This window comes from Triturus cristatus, chromosome 8 (assembly GCF_964204655.1).
Source record: "Triturus cristatus chromosome 8, aTriCri1.1, whole genome shotgun sequence".
In the NCBI taxonomy this organism is placed as follows: domain Eukaryota; kingdom Metazoa; phylum Chordata; class Amphibia; order Caudata; family Salamandridae; genus Triturus; species Triturus cristatus.
In genome coordinates this window covers 931,935,035-931,952,521 of record NC_140591.1, presented here as the reverse complement: position 1 = coordinate 931,952,521, position 17,487 = coordinate 931,935,035, and the positions used below count along the sequence as shown (strand labels likewise).

At 39.3% G+C, this 17,487-nt stretch overlaps 1 protein-coding gene across 14 annotated transcripts in view; it reads right to left on the bottom strand.

Moving 5' to 3' along the window:
- The window catches only part of DMD (dystrophin), a 7,596,173-nt gene that overhangs the window by 2,903,590 nt on the left and 4,675,096 nt on the right, over positions 1-17,487 (bottom strand). For all 14 annotated transcript variants that reach the window (XM_085622447.1, XM_085622454.1, XM_085622449.1 and 11 more), the window contains one exon: positions 7,845-7,994. In XM_085622447.1, the coding sequence (XP_085478573.1) occupies positions 7,845-7,994 (150 nt within the window). The remainder of the gene's footprint in view (positions 1-7,844; positions 7,995-17,487) is intronic.

Here is a 17,487-nt window from a genome sequence, read left to right as displayed (position 1 = left end):
TTTAAGGGACACTATCAACAGTGCTAGCCTTCTAGACAAAGAGAATCAATTTTGCAGGAGTTTGTTGGGTTTATTCCATGGCACATCACATGGACCATCTTTCATGAGGGATTGGGAGTAGGCTATCAGGAAGATAATATCAAAATTATCCCAAGTCTTTCAAGGATTTATATATTGGCATCCCCTGTGGCCAGCCTGAATCAAGATTCATCATGGATTGTGTTTTCTGTCTGTAAACCATTAGTTAATTTGATAAAACATAATCAAAGTGTCATGTTATTAAAAATGTCACTGTATAATTTACGATCTTCAACATATGAACTCTTTCATTAGGACGTTTGTTGTACTTATGTCTGCTTCTGGCCTAGAGCCTTATTTAAAATTTGCCTCCAATGTGTATAGAGACAGTTGTCTGACCAGATTCAGAGGGGTATTGCTCATTACCGATTGTCCTTGTCCAAATGTTTGGAAAAGAGTGTTCAACTTAGTTTAGGCCCATATGCTAATTTAATAAATCAATAAGGATACATTTTAATTTTATAACTAACACAACTAAGCATGCTAGAAATATAGGTTGTGAAAAATGTGCTGCCTGTCGATTGTCCTTTTTATTTTTGCAAATGGTATTGCTTCCCTTAGTATGTTATGATACGCGTCTTTTTTAATTACAGCCATCAATTGAGATTGGTTATGGATGTTAAATTAGAATGTTAATGAATCTGTGTATTGTTCATTTTATTTATTTCTTCTGCAATGTTTTTCTGGTTGTTTTATCTGATTTGAACTTATTGAATTGAGGTGAATTGAATGTATTTGTTTTATATTTAAATTAATTGTAGTAAAATGCATTAAATTATATTAAATCCTCTAAGATTATTGTTTCCCCATTGTCTTCATGACAATTTCTCTTTATTTTTGCATCATCTCATATAAGATTTCCATCTGCCTCAAAATGCATTATCCAAGTGATTTCTTTCTTAATGTATTTTATTGTTTGGTATTTTGTTAAACATAATACCTTCACTTATGAAGGTGAGCTAAGGTTGCATCCATTGAAACCAGTCTGCCTCTAATGGACTTCCTAGTTGGGGCATGTAATAGTTCAGCCACAGCTCACACTAAAACTGTGGTTTCATTCCCCATAGCCAAACAAATCTCATACTGTTGGCAGATCTCATACCTATAATGAAAGCAAGTTCAGATGCTAATTTTTACCAAGCTGATAAAAATTAGAGTGGTTCCCTCTATCTCACAGAGGTTATTACTCTTAAGCCCTAATGTATGGCTTGTAACATATTTCCTGTATTAATGAGTAACAATAGTTCAGAAAATGTGTTGCTTTGTGGGCCATGTCACAGAATATTCGAAACCTAATTTTATGAAGTACCTCCTGCTGGCTAGCAGTGTCTTAATATTCAACTTAACCGTCATTCTCATAATATTTAAATCACTCAGAATATACACTTCTGTTATAAGACAGCAGTTGCTGTATTGTTTGTATAGATTTTCTATGGCTTGCAATGACTTTTAGATTCATATTATTCCTTTCCGCAAAGAGACTAATACAAGTCCTATTATTTAGTTAAGCAGAACATATCTTTCTAGGAGCTTCATAGGCACAGACTAGGCTGAGCCACAAGGGCAGGCAGTCAGGTTTAATTTAGGCCTTGGTAAAATCAGTTTCATTATATAGAAAATGTCACTGTAGAATATTGCACTCAAAAAAGCAAAAGAGGCTTCCAACTGCTAAGCATGGTTATCTAGTCTTTCTTGGACATTTATCATTGTAAAGCTTTATGTGACCCTTCATAAACCTTGTGGGTTCGCACTCTCTGTCCTATTAGGGTTCCACAATGCCAGCTTGTGGTTCTCAAAGCTTACGCAGACCAGGTTTTGTAGAGATGGATTATCTACAAAGTACTTCTGAAAACCAATGAGGTTGCATCACTTTGGTATTGGAAAATTAGGGTCCACTCACTTCTCCGAAGGAAGCCTGAAAGCTTTGCATTTGTAGTTTGGCAGTAAAAATAGCTACTATCACTGAAGGTGGAGGAGGATCAAAGATAGTTAAAAAAAATATCCCACTTGGATACATCGCCTGTGTGCTCACACAGGTTGCTCAATTGGTCCAAGAGCCATGTAATCATTCACTAAGGCAGAAAACAGGACTTGTTTAGTTGGGACCATTGGGTCCTACACATCTTTGAATTTCAAGGCATTTCAAATCGCAGAAGACTGGTTTCCACAGACGTTTGCCAAAAACACAGGAAAGCAAAGACTAAACTGGAGATGTGAGTAAGGAGTCAGTAATTATTCTCCCTGGTATCACCTATTTCCAGGCACAGAGTTAAGCAACACTCTCCTTGTATTTCATCAAAGAAAGTTGATATTTGGAGCTTTGTTCTCTCTTTCAAGACTTTTATGGACTAAACATAGCATTACAAAGGATAACAGCAAGCTGCCAGTGGTGGGTATAATGAGCCACTCTAGCTATTTATTATATGAAACATAAACCTTATTTTTCAGACTGGTGTACCCAATAGTATTGACTCTCACATGGCTTACTCACAGCCGGTATCATGTTCCAACGAGAAAAAGGCACATTCTTGAAAAGCTAAGCATCTCTTGATGAACAAGACCTCTCTTTTATTTGAAAGACATTCAACGTGTCATGGCTGGGAATTGAGTTAATAGTAATATCACAAGCCTCATTGAGCCAATATAATCAGGAGGCTTCACTACGCGCAAATAGAAGGGTGTGATTGAGCACTTCATACCTTGTTATACAATCCTGGTAGTCTATAAACAGTCTCCTCATATTGCATGGCAGGTGTAGGGATTCTATGAAAGTCAGGAAAATCATGTTGTTTCCATTAGAACACTTATGCATTCAGAGAAACATTTTCCCTGCAACCGGAAACTTTACTTAAATCTTTAATAACTCTCTTGTTGGATACATAACACAAACTGTGACAGACCAATGTACCACTCTGACTAACAGACTCTGTCCAAATACATAAAACTTTTGATCAAGGAAAAGTGCAACTACTTTGTTCAACAATTAGACGGAACCAAAGACACCTCAAAAGAACATTTCCAGGCCGAATTTAAACTTACTACATTGCCATCCAGTATTCTAACTAATTATTCTCAAGCTTTCTGTGACACTCAGGTGCTTAGCTTTAGGGATAATGTTAACCAAATCTTTTCTAAGTTTGAGGCTTGAACCTCTTCCAATGCCAGGCCCGATATCAATCTGGCCAAATCCATACAATTATCTTTTTCGTAATTTTCCCTTGTTACCTCTGATCAGATAGCTAACATGATCATTAAGGCCAAGCCTGGCTCTCCACATGACCCTTTCCCTCCTCCAGCCCTCAAACTAGCTCCTGAGCTGATAGGTACAAGTCTCTGGGACAATTTTAATGTCATGTGTAACACAGGAGTTTTCCCCCATCTGTGGATAATAACCTCCATCCTACATCTGGTAAAGAAACCTAGCCTGGTCCCAGTCGATCCCAACAATTGTCGCCCGATTTCATGTCTTCCTCTCCCCGTTAAAATAATGGAAACATAATGAACATGCAGCTGGCCCAGTATTTACATGTTAATCAATTACTGGATGAGACACAATTTGGTTTCAGGTCAGGGCACCGTACAGAAATCGCCTTTATCAAAGATACTGGGGCGATAATGGCTTAATTTGACAAAGAAGGAGCTGCAGCACTTATTCCCTTTGAGTTGTCGGCAGCATCCAACACCATCAATCACAAGCTGCTGACCAACCGATTGAGCACATTATTATCAAGGTTAAAGTTTTGGCCTTACTTACCTCCTTTCTTACAGAGAGACTTCAATTAGTTGTTTTGGGCCACTATGAATCCTCTCCTTCCTCCCTTCCATATGGGGTACAACACTTTTTAATATTTGAGTCACAGAATTGGTAACTTTGGTCAGAACCGTTGACCTTTACCTCACCTCCTATGCTGATGTCACTCAAATTGCCATGTCAGCTTTTAAAAATTACACAGAAGTTTCTGCTCAATTCAATGACTGTATGCGGGCTATCAGTCTATGGATGAACAGACATTGCCTGAAACGCAATTAAGGTAAAACTGAGGTAGTACTGTTCAGAAACCTCTCTCCAGCCTGTGCCCAATCTTGGTGGCCAGAAGAACTGGGCCCCTTCCCACCCCAGTGACTAAGGCTTAAGATTGAGTAGTTCAAATTGATGGAAAGTTGAACTTTGGTGACCAGGTAAATGCAATTGTCTCCTCTTCTTTTTATTTACTTAGGACAATTAAGAAATTCTTCCTTTCATCCCAGCTCACACCAAAAGGACTGTGATTACACCTTAGTTCTATCAAAAATAGATTACTGTAACGGCCGATCCATGAACATGCAAGAAAAAAATCTCAATAAGCTACAGACAGTACAGAATACGGCTGCTTGACTCATCATAGGCATTCCTAAATTTCAATCTGCCTCCAAGGAAATTCAGAAACTTCATTGGCTTCCTGTAAGAAGCTGCATCAAATTCAAAGCCCTCTGCATTGCTTATTAGGCTCCACATTACATCATTTCTCAGTTCCTGAGACATTTTTTTGAATGGTACACCAAAAGCAGACTCCTCTGATCTGCAGGGGCAAATACAAATGACAGTACCAAAATTCCGAATGGTGAACTGGGGTGGAAGAAGTTTCATCACAGGAACCATCAAGCTCTGGAACTGCCTACCTTCTCATATCAGAGCCTTGCCTACTCTGATCTCCTTCAGGAAGGAGCTCAAAACATGGCTCTTTACTAGCTAGGGTTTCCCACTTGTGAAGTCAGGAGAAGTCAGTGCCAAGACACAGTATGGTATACATGCGCTTAATACATTTTTATAATAACATAACATTCTGGCAAGACTCATAATCCAAACACTCCAATGAAAAGACAGGGTTTGTACTTCAACACCAACATTTCAATATTGTCAGGCTAAACTCTTGTTTAAAAAAGGCTGCTTGAGAAAGAAAAATAATGCAATTTTAGGAAGCAAGTAGAAGCTGTGGGTTGTTTAAAAGGCCATAAACCACAGTAGAGCTCATCAATCCAGAATATCAAAATTCCAGCACTACAATTTCAACAAATGAGATTTCTTAGAGCAACTTTTCAGATCTTAAAAAAAAAACTGATTTCAGTTAAACAAGAAATATATAAACCTAGGACTTCTGGAAAAACAACCTCTGTTTTATGCACCTGCAGCACCCTGGTATTTTAGGGTGGGCTGAACATTCCCGAATCCAAAAGCTGCAACACAAAGGGAGCAAAGTATATTAAGAAGAATTCATAAGGCATTCTACGCAGGGTCAGACTGGCCTATCCAGGCAGCGCCGGAGAGGCTGGTCTGACAGCAATTATGGGCAATTACTTTGGCTGTCTGTGGGCATCTTTTGTGGCCTACTGGGCCAGTTTTTACAGTTGATTTTCATGATATTAAAACAAACATTGCCTGCAACAAGCTTAAATCTATTCAGACTTCCATACTTTGCAAAACACGTAAACGGCTAGTCCTATCAAGTTCACAACTGCCCCAACTTGTAAACATGGACAATCTTTTTGGTATCTACTTCACTAATAGAGGCCATTTTATTTTGGTGTCCCGGCCTATCTTCTATCCCAGTCTAATCCTGAGTCCATGCAATATCTTGTGAACTTCTGCCTAAAAAGGTTGCAGTTAGAAATCATACTTGCAGTCTATCAGACTCATAAGGATTGAATGGCAGGGCAATGCCCACGCAAACAGAAATAGTGCTACAAATGCAGGAGGGTGCACTGAAGGGAGATATATACCCCAACCTGGCTGTTTCAATAGCAGATTATATGATATGGTAAATGATATGACACAGCGTGCATATACCGAGTGTACTACTAACCACTTTTTTGGAACGTGTATTTACTGCAGCATGTTACATAATGCCAATATGTGGATCTGCACAGACTCAGTAGTTTTGATAAGCAGCCTTTAAAGAAAATCCAACCAAAATCCCAAATTACCACCAATTCACCTGTTGTCTGATAAAATGTAGTGATTGCAAGAGCATGTATGCTAAATTATTTGATTAATTATCAATTTTCATGCACATACCCATTTGTCTGCATATATTAAAATCGTTGCTGATTCAGAAAATAAAGTGTTTCCAGTTAAGTCTTGTTACCTTGATGCCAAAATACCCAAATGATGGATCAACTTTACAGACAATGCATGGCTTCTAGATTTATCATAAAACAAAAATGTTTTATCATATGTCTTTGATTATATCTACATAAAAGTTTAAAGGTGCAAACAAACCACTTCACTCTAAGTTTCTTCATTTAGAGGTCAAACATGCTATTAAGATCTAAAAATAAAACCTGACATAAGAAAAACGCTCTATCATAGTGGAATTGAAGGCATCACATGAATTCCCTGTCATTGTCACTAAAACGTTGACTGTTGATTGTTTACACAATGGTAACACAATGTTTATACTTCCACGACACATTTGATTAAAAATTACATCAGGGTTTAAACACGCTTAAAAAATCACAATACATAAAAAAACTATACAAAAGGCAAGTGGGTGAGGGTGGAGGGCCATATCCAGTTTGAATGCTCAAACACTGAGATTTTACATCAATATTTTATCTGGCTTCTCTCTTCAATAGTATTTTAGATCGAGCATTCAAGACCTCTTGTATATACTTTAGTATATACTTATTATATACTTATATGTATATGTACTTTGTGGGCTCTGGAGATCAGCCCTAGGACTTGTCTGCTTCCGCTTAGGGACTTTTTTTCTGTTCAACTGCCTCCATTTAACTGTCTTGAAAAAACCGACCAGCAGAAGTCAGTAAAATACCAGAATTGCTTTCTGCTGAGGTACTTTCTTTTTTTAATTTTTCTGGCAACTGCCTCTATTTAACTTTCTTGATAGAAAACGACGAGCAGAGGTCAGTGAAATACCAGCATCACTTTAGCATTCTCTAGATTCCAGTCCATAGAAATGGTCTTCCACGAGCACCTGTAGACACTAAACTTTTTTGCAAATCTTGTATTTTCAGTGATATAAACACCAAAGGCCCTGATTTTATATTAAAAACAAAGCTTTGGACTATACCATTTCGCCCTGAAAGACAATATTTCTCTCCATGTGTTCCCATACCTGGCGTGTCACGCAGTTTGGTGCTTACTTTCCCTCCATGTTAAAGAACAGTAGATGTTTCAGCACCCAGGCTAATATGTGATGCATAGTTAAATACATATAAGGTCCCAAAGGCGAGAACGATTGCATTGCAAATGCTTGTCTTGAGGGGTCAGCACATTCCAAAGAGTGGAATGAACAGGAGCCCTTGATCAAGACATAGCCATCAAGTAATATGGAAATGTTTCACATTTAAACAGACTTAGGAAATTGCATTGCAGGGAATTAATGACCCGATTAACAAACACTCAGGACCGACAAATCTAATTGTGTTCAAAGTGAGTACGTAATAGGCACTTACCACGCGGTTACACGATAGTCATATCCAAAAATTTCAAAATGTCACTCCTGCCTACTATTAATACGTTAATTTTTTTCATACCATAGATATCAAAAAACCCAAACATACTGTTCAAAGTAATGCCCACCACAAAACGAATTAGCACGAGTACTTTTTTACAAATGTGTGTAAGCGCATGTCCACATTTCCTTTGTATATCAGTGTATTAACAGTATCGGATGTACATACATTAAGTCGTTGAACATTTTGCTCAGAGAGTCTGGCCTCGGTCAGCTAGCCACACATGCCAAGTGCAGACAGCTGTAATGACTAACCTTTATCCAGCGATTGTTAGCTTCATCGAGTCCACTTTCCACTGTCTGCTTTTCTTCAGAGCTCAGTGTAGCACTTCTAAGTGCCTTTCCTCCACTTTCATTTAAACGTTTCAGTATTGCTCGACGTGGGGGCAGCTCTTCGACTCTTAACTGAAACATCAAATGTTTTCAATTAATTCACTCCACTGTTTAGTTCAATGACACTTTTCAGATGCTAATAAGTACTTGAATTATTTTTCATTATTACTGTGATATCTATGTATGAAACAGCTTACAAGACACATGTATATATAAGAAGTGCACTAATAAACCAACAGAGGCAAATTTGTAACTGGAATGTAAAGGTCAAAGGCCATGTTATAACCACAACAGATCTCAATTAATTTGGGAACACGCTATTTAATGCCTCATTTATTCGATGATATCACCACTATACAGAAGGAATGGGGGTTTAAGCAAACCTGCAAAGCCTAATTTTTGAGATTGAGTCTCACTGCACAGTTTAAGCACCTTGTGTTTTAGAGAAGATGAACAGCCTTTTTTCTTAACTGCACTACATGAAACTGCATGGCTTTAGCCACTGAGTGTAATATGCCAGAGAATGAACCAAAAAGGAAGATGCACAGAATATATTTTTGTGTGTAGATAGGAACTCCACACAGGGAAAACTGGACTCCCTGTGCACATGTGAGTTATTTTATTTTTTTCCCGACATGGGGACATATTTTTTCACCTACTGCCCTTTCAAATCCGGGGGTGGTTCATTTTCTTTCTGACCTTGGAAAGGGTATTTACTCCAGCAGTGTGCTGGATGAAATATCTAACCATTTCCAGGCTGAAAATTGTTTGCGGCCATTCCTAAACTTCCTAAATTTTTGTGAATTCATGGCAAGCAGAAGTAAGGAAAATTGGTCATAAACTTATGCTTACAATCAAATTGACATGTGTGAATAGGTTGCACCGTGTTCTGAATGTCATTAACAAAAATATCACCCATTCCAATTGATAACAGTAACTCCATAGTGGGTAACAGTATTTTATTAAACAATATTTTGACTTGACTCTGTATCTATCAGGACTTTCAGATTTCTAACTACTCCAGTTAGAGAGGGTTTCACAATTGTAGTCCACTGTGAAGAATAACAGTGGTTCATAATGTTCCTGATCAGAAAAAACTCAGACTTTGACGGGTTAATACTCAATGAGTAAGAGATCATCTACCAATGCACAAGATCAAAAGCTAGTGGGGTGCCGAAGTCCCAAGGTTGTCCATCATCTGAATGTTCAACTGCACCAGAATGGTTGATATTTCAGAAAACAAATGTGTTTCTCCTGTCACTGCTCCCTACGGCATGCTTTCATTACTCCATGTCCGTGCCTGAGAAGGACCAAAGTCTTATAGATTGAAGAGTGAGGAATTATGTAATACTTCCTTCACTAAGTGGCTAAAATACACACAAAAGTGTCTAGACACCTAGACAAGTTTTATTCATTGGCTGTCTCATCCCTGGCCAATATCACTTTACCCACTGATGACAAATAAATCCTGCGTAGGGGCTTACATTTTTCTGGGAAAAACAATTCAATCCTTACATCTCTCTGTCTCTCTCTTGAGGATTCTGGAATCTTGAAATCATTGAACTTTTCTCGGATGTTTTGAACTTCAATTGTTTATTTTAGCATTGCCAATAAATTCGAAAACTAGACTCTTACAAGACACCCGCCAAGGCCATTTCTTTTATAATTCCCATATTGCCACATGATCACTCCAGGCCCAAATGAAAAGTGGCCAGAAATAGTACAACACACAGAAAACTACAATTTAAAGTTCACCGCCCTCTCTACTCACCCAAACCCCACTCATTGTTTGCGCTGTTCCTTCCAGTCTCACTGTGCTTGTGTAACCTTACCAACCGTCCCACTGCCCCTATTCTCCCATGCCTTCTCTTTGTTTCTCCTTTTCACCATTCTCATTTTCACCACAAAACCTATGTCTGTGCACCAAATGATATTGTACAAATACAGAGCTATAACCAGCTGTATGCAGGCTTCTTCAGAGCTCAGTTGAGAGCATTGCATGATCCCAAATGCCATCTCCCATGTCAAATGTTTTTAATGAATCCCTAAAATCAACTTGAGGAGTCTGAAATATAAATATCCTCAACATAAAAAGCTTTTTAAAGCAACCTCTTCATTCCTTAACTTGAATTTGATCATTGCTTTATAGCTACACCCATGGTCACTGTCATGGTTGCCGTCCATTCTGTCAAGATATCTTTACTTGTAAAGAGCAAATGAATCAGCAAGTATCTTGAAAAATGATCACTGCTAATGGTCCTAGTTGAAGATGTAACATATATTTTTATTTACTTGTGCGGCCATGTCAATATCTGTACCCAGGCACAAGGAAGGGGGGGGGGGGGTGTGATGAAAACACACAAGGACCAGCCATACACCTACTGTGCTTGGATAATATAAACTCTGAAGAAATATTGTCACACACACTCATCACAGTGTGTTAGATGACCAATTAGCAGTCACCATGAATGTGCTTTGCCAGTCACTGTCACTGCTGAGGTTAGATTAATTATGTGTGTAGATAAACAATATTTTTCTTTAGAAAACAAATCAGATTATGTCTTTGTAAATGTGAATAATCATTCTCCTGGCTGCTCCCAAGGCAACGCTGAGTATGGCAGCCTTCTAACAAATATAAACATATTACTATACAACCCTCATACAATGTGGCAAAAAAGTGCTATTTCTTCTAACACAGAGTTATAGTGGAGATGTAAATGCAGCATTAATAAATATTTATACTTTGAGTAAATACTCAGAATTACATCTGTCAATTCCCAGGGTTTGCCTCCTGTTATTAAATCAATTCTATCTCCAATCTTCTTCAATGTCCACAGGTGCATGTCTGTACTATGATTATTCTAGGTTTTTTACCTCATCCAGTAGTCATGTGCCCTAATATGGGTGTGTGAGCGTCTTGAGGATACAATTCTTTAAATTCTGGATTCTTAATTAAATCACCAATTTTGTCTTAATTAGTGTCCTATCTAATCAATTATGGGCTATGGTGTTTGTACCTGGAAATTAATTGAAATTACCCATTTCGGAAGCCTTCCACTCTTGTCCTCCTGCTGGTGTTCACATGTTCCTTGTAATCACTTTTAACAAGATATCCCATGATTTTCGGCATGCTCAGGTCTTTTTTTCCAGCAAAGCAACTACAGCCCTACATTCCTCACACATTCCTGAACTTGGTCCTACATTTCATTTTCTAATTGTGCAATTAAGACCCATCTCTCAATATACCCACACATTACCCACATATTCTGAATACATGAAACTACCCCTTCATTATCTCAACTGTTGTCTTAAGTCATTTGATCATACCCATTACAAGTGGGTGAATAATCAAATAATGTCTTTCCCAGGCTCGCCACTCTCCACATTGCCCACACTTTCATTTCCCACCAGAAACACATTTGCTATTGTGCGCAGATGATGTACCATTGAGTAAAAGAAGCAGACCCTTCCTGGGGGTAAATGCAGCCAATGCAAAGCAAGCTGAAGCTCTACATGAATGCTTCTAGTACAGTGGGAGCCTGAGAAGTAGGGGTTTTAATTTGGCTACTGTAAGATAAATCACACAATTCATGTCTCAGCCCCATATTATCATTCCATCCTTTTGCAGACCGCATTGGCTAATAACATCCAGAAATAATTCTGAATTGCCCATATTGTAAGCATGCATTTTATGAGGGAGAGAGGTTTGCCATTTAAATGTCAATTTACAATAAAATCTCAACCTATACCAGTACTGTGTAGAAGAACATCGAATGATATGCCATTATTAATACTGAGTGTCACTCCTCTTGAGTATGTCAAGTAGGAGGAATAAAGGTGCTAGCCATGGTACCTCCATATATAAACGTAGCACGGTCGTCCAATACCCGACATGTGTGATGTAGCTATCATTATTGCTGCTATTATTTTCTAAACAGAGTTGAGTTTACTTTTGTTATATGACAATGTGTTACAGTGTTTGCGAACAGAAGACTGACATCTGTGGGAGGCTCCTATTCTGCAGTTAATGCAATGTTTGGAATTTCCAAACAATGATGTTTGTAAATAGATACTAGTATACCCTCATAATTGTCTCCATATTTCCTAACAGACACTTTGTATCCAGGAATGACACCCTTTTGTGATGAGTTAATGGACAGGATATGTCAAAAACACCTCAAAGTCACAATGCTGTTAAGGTGCTCGCTGTAATCCTCTCACTTTGGGATTTGTAAATCTACTGCCTCTGGACTCAGAAGCCATAATTCTCAGGAGGCCTGCTCTAATTCCTCCAATGCTGTGCTGCCTCTGGCATTTCATCACTAACGATATATATGAAAAGTCATATGTGGTCCCCGTCCACTGATACACGAAACAACAACAGATAAGACAATCAGCAGGCAATAAGAAAGGCATTTGGGTGTGTGGGATGTTGGAGCTGTTAATGAGTTCAGGGCACGTGAATTAAATCCTCTACTTTGCTCTGTCGGTGGCATTGACAGTAATTAAATCACCCGAAGTACATATTTAGATGCTGAGTGTGTATGAGGGAAGCAGAGCAAATCAGATACATTTACTAAACTAAAATGAGCATAAGTAATAAGGTTGATGCTGAAAGGTTTATGGTATAATTCGACCAATGATATATGTGCTATTTTAAAACAGCTATTTCAATGCTGCTGTTGGCTAATCACCGCTTTTGCAGTCAACCCTAGTTCGAGTCTAATAGGAAATTGGAAAGAAGTCTAGCGTCTGGGCAACACAGAAATAAAAAACAACCATGCACATGCTCACAGTGTAACACGAAGGGGACAAAAGAGAAAATGTGCGCTCTACACAACGAGATAGAAGGTTACCTGAATTCAAGGGCTGTAGGTTATCAGATACAAACATCTGAAAACGTAGGCATCCATAAAATCTCTGATTCCCGAGGGATAAGGGGACATGGCAATACTTATAAGGAGGCAATCTTGCTATTATAACAGATTGGTACAACCCACCATCTCTTTCCTTCCCACCCAAAAACCACCCGCAAACTTCCCATGCTGGGCGCTCGTTGGCTGTCATAGGGTCATTTCACTGAAAACGAATGCCATGATAGGGGGTCTATCAGATGACTATCCTGTAAACCTTCTTGTAACATTCTCGTAAGTCTTTCTTCTCCTTTCTTTGACTGTCCCTTCCCTCTGAATTCTAGAATGTATTATGTGTTTGTATTCTACCCGACTTGTTATCGAGCGGAAGCTGCTCTCCTGCGGGTCCGTCTTTAAGGAGTTATTTACTTGAATAAAGGGATAACAGCAATGCGTGTCAGATGTTAATTTATCTACCGCCACATATCTGTTGAAATCCCTCAAGCCTCTGAGCTGGTGTCAATATCTCCTGTGGTAATCTGAGTGCCCCATCTCTTTCCAACAAGTACTGTGGTTCGATAAGTGACTCGAGCTGGCTCCCATTGGTTCTGGTGGATAACGTGACTTGGTGTCAAAGGACTAAACTAGTATTAAGGGTCACTGGGAAGCATTGTAGCTTCTCCCTTTCTTGGGCCCACTGTTTAACAAGGGTTAAGGTAAGAAAATGAAGCAGGGTACAACAGTGCAAGAAGGGCTCTTGTCGACATTGTTAGGAGTATGTGGCCAATCAAATGAATGGTTTCTGCCTATCAGAGCCCTGTAATGAATGAGCGCTTCTCACCTTTCTCCTCATCAGCTACTACACCTTCACCATGCCTTTGGCCCAGCATTAGCCTCCTACGAAATACCTTAAGCTCTTTCCATTTATAAACACTAAGGGAAAAACCCTAACAACCAATACAAACATATTAAAGAGAAAGCTCAGCAGTTCCAGAACCAGAGTCCTCAGGGCAGCTGAACACCAAGATGGAGGAGGTTTTAGGTTCTAGTATCCGGAAGGTGGGTCCTACTCATCAAGATAATTTGCCTACGTTGACTAAAATGTCAGCACCATTTGCTGCTAGTGTTAAGGGTTGACAATAAGCACAGATCCAGATCCCCTCCACATTGTTTCCCCCTCAGCATCTGTTCCCAAGTTCACATGAAAACTAACAGACTGTGGAGCTGCACAAATCCCATATAAACTCTAGGATTGGAACGTATATATACTAGTTATAGAGAGGACACATAGACAAAACAATAGACAGAAAGGCTACCTCGCTGGTTACTGGAACCAGGCAATCTATGCTACTGTTTCTGGGAGTCAAATACATAAAGGTAGAAACACATTAACACTGGGGTATTGAAGACAAGGGTGCTAAAACAGGAAAACCAACATCTTGAAATAAGGAGAACATACTGGAGGTAATGGAGTCAGAGGCGATGAGAAACTGCCAACACATCACTACTTTGAGACTAATTAAATGCCATGGAAACGGGGATGGAGACACATGAACACAGATTTGATGGCCACAAACACTTGGAATACAATGTCACAAAACAAGGATACTCGTAAACCTGTACAAAGAACTTTGAGGACCCTTTTATAAACTTTTCCACAACAGATTTACATTTGGAAAAAATATTGTATTTCTGCATGGAAGAGCCTTCTTCACAAAAACAAAATTTTGGGATTTTTCCATTTAGACATGTCACTGTCTGCAGTTATACGTGACTAAATGTAAACATATTTGCCAACACTACCCTCTAGGCAGAAGCTACTGCTTTTTTAGAGATTTGGCCTGCCTACCAACTATGCCCCACATTCCTACAGCTTTTTCAATTCAGCTGCAATATGATAATGTTGTGTATGATAATGTTGTTTTCAGATGCGGTGTACACCCTGCTCTGACCTCTTCTCAAGTAAAACAACTAGAACGGCCAGGCTGCGTCTCAGCTCTATCGAACAGTGACTGCCAGCATGATGATTCTGGAGCTAATGGCCCAACTGGATGGGTAGGGCTGCTGATCATGTCTATGGAGCAAAAGACACACAATTGATGGACGGAATGCTGACCAAATCAAAACATTCACCCCAGTCAAGAGATCTGGGTTAAATCCATCATTCTTTTTCTCACCATGCCACCCCAGTTTAGACCTGGCCATATACAAATCAGTCTTGACCCTGTGCCTCATGGGAACAGCCCAGCCCGAACTGCCAAGCCAGGTCCTCCCTGGACCGGAAACAAGCATCCTAGGACCGGTTTCGGGGTTTCAGCCCTCTTCAGCCAGGATAGCTTGATTCCAGTGGCACAGTGAGCCCAGGACCCACGTCTGGGCATACCTGGTGCACTTAGGGTGAGGAAGCAAAAGACACACAATTGATCGACGGAATGCAGAACAAATCAAAACATTCACCCCCAGTCAAGAGATCTGGGTTAAATCCATCACGTCTATGGGGCAAGTTGTTGTTGCATCACAAGGACTACCACACACCAGTATTATGCAGGTGTGTGTACCAATGGCACAGGTGTATGCCACAACTAATAAAGCACATGATGACTAAGGAAGGCTGTTTGAGATGCTGATCTATGTTAAATAAGTAATTACAAACTACTAGCTTAAGACACGATGCAGTGCAGCTTTATAATTACATTTTGTGTGACAAATAACGAAAATAATTGAAGAATTTCCAAAATGGTATACTTTCTTTAACATGCGTATCTTTCTATGTCAGTAACTGCCTAGTTTGGAAAGCGGGACATGCAAAAATATTATGCTATTTTAGGTGACTTTATGGTAATAAGTAATTTTGAGGCATGAAAAATCCTACATCTTTTTTGGTACAGCACGTTGGCATGTATGAGCAAGTAGTGCTGAAAGTATGGGAAATACAGAGAAAAGCCCTATTTTTAAGTTGCTCTTAGATAAGGTAAGTTATTTCATAGAAAATATCCCAGAACACAAATATCACTGTGAAATGTAAAATTTCCCTGAAATCTATGCTTGATGATCTGTGGTAATTCAGACAGTACAAACATAAAGGACTGGGGCTCTAGGGGAATTTATATTCTTATTGTATTATGTAGTATGTGACGAAAGTTGCGACACCCAGAGATTACCCTAGCATAGGCCTCCAGGTTGTGTGACGCAGGTAACCTCCATCATGCATAGTTATAAGCCCTCAAAACCGGTAATCCAAATGCATCAGAAAGAAGGATATATGGGTGCTTCTAAATACAACCACCGTGGCACACATTGGGCCTCAGGAAGAAGAAATAGGCACTGGTAAACACCACCGCTGTAGTAAACACTGCACCTCACTGACCCTGGTCTGCAGAAGAACCACTTCTGCGTAGAAATGCTGCTTTCAGAAATGACTATGCAACAAGTCTAATGCAATGGCAGTAGTGAATCACACAAACATATAATAACATAATTTATATAACTGCGCAGGAGGTGGACACTGGTATAGAAAGACACAAAACTCATACTGGGAAAAAAGAGATGCCAGAGGACACTGACAGAGTTGCAGGGAGATATGAATGGGGGACATGAACTTTAAGGAGACAAAAAAAACTGTGAAGAACTAGTGTCTTGGCATAATCACATTAATATGTTAGAAACGGACCTTCGGACAAAAACATTTCAACACCCGGAACTATAAATCAATCACAGTCAGAGTATAAAATACATATATGTGGAAAATTCCAAAACATTTTGCGCAAAAAAAAATTGTGATTAGAGGCATATTGTGAAATAGAATATACACAGTAAGAATATTGACCCTGATTATGATGCCGGTCGGATGAGCGTCCGACCGGCATTGGGTCGGAATGGAAGCCGATCAACTAGTAGTCCGCAGTTCCATTCGACGAATTAGGATGCAACCACTCATGAGGAGGTCAGAAACATCTATTTCTCCATTGTGGCTTGAACAGCAGCAGGAAAAGGGCCGCAGCACATGGCGCATTGGGAAAATGGATGTTTACAAACATCCATGCACTGTGTGCCAGGCACCATGTGGTAGCCGAGGCCGGTGAGGAACAGGGGCCCTGCTAGAGACCCCAAAGTCCTTTTCCAACAGCCTTTCCATGGCGGTCAGACCGCCATGGCAGGCACCGCCCAATTGTAGGGGAATACATTCCGACCGATGGTCTGACGTCAGAATCATCGGTTGGCCCCTTCGCATACTGCCTCTGACTGCTGCGCAGTATAATGCGCCAGCTGCACTGCAGCATTAGATGTCGGTTGGACCGCAACCAACAGGCCATCGGTTGCGGTTCGACTGACATCATAATGAGGGCCATTGTGTTTTTAGGGATTTAATATCATTCTTTTTTAATAAAGTTGTACATATTTTTTTCAATATGTTTGATGAAGTTTAGTTATTTTAGTATTATAAGTTATTAGTTTTGCATTATTATTTGAGGGTAATTTGTTTTAGTATGTATTGTAATTGTTTATATGAAATGTAATGGTCTAAATCCAATAAAAAATGTTTAATTTAGTAACTTGTTTTGGGGTTTGTAGAGGAATAGGGTTGGAGGTTTTTAATACATAAATGCATTTTTTATTGTATTTATTTACTTGATAATTATGTAAATGAGTTAGTTGATTGATTGTTATTTTAACCCCTTCAGTGCCACGCCCTTTCCCCCTCCTGTGCCGGG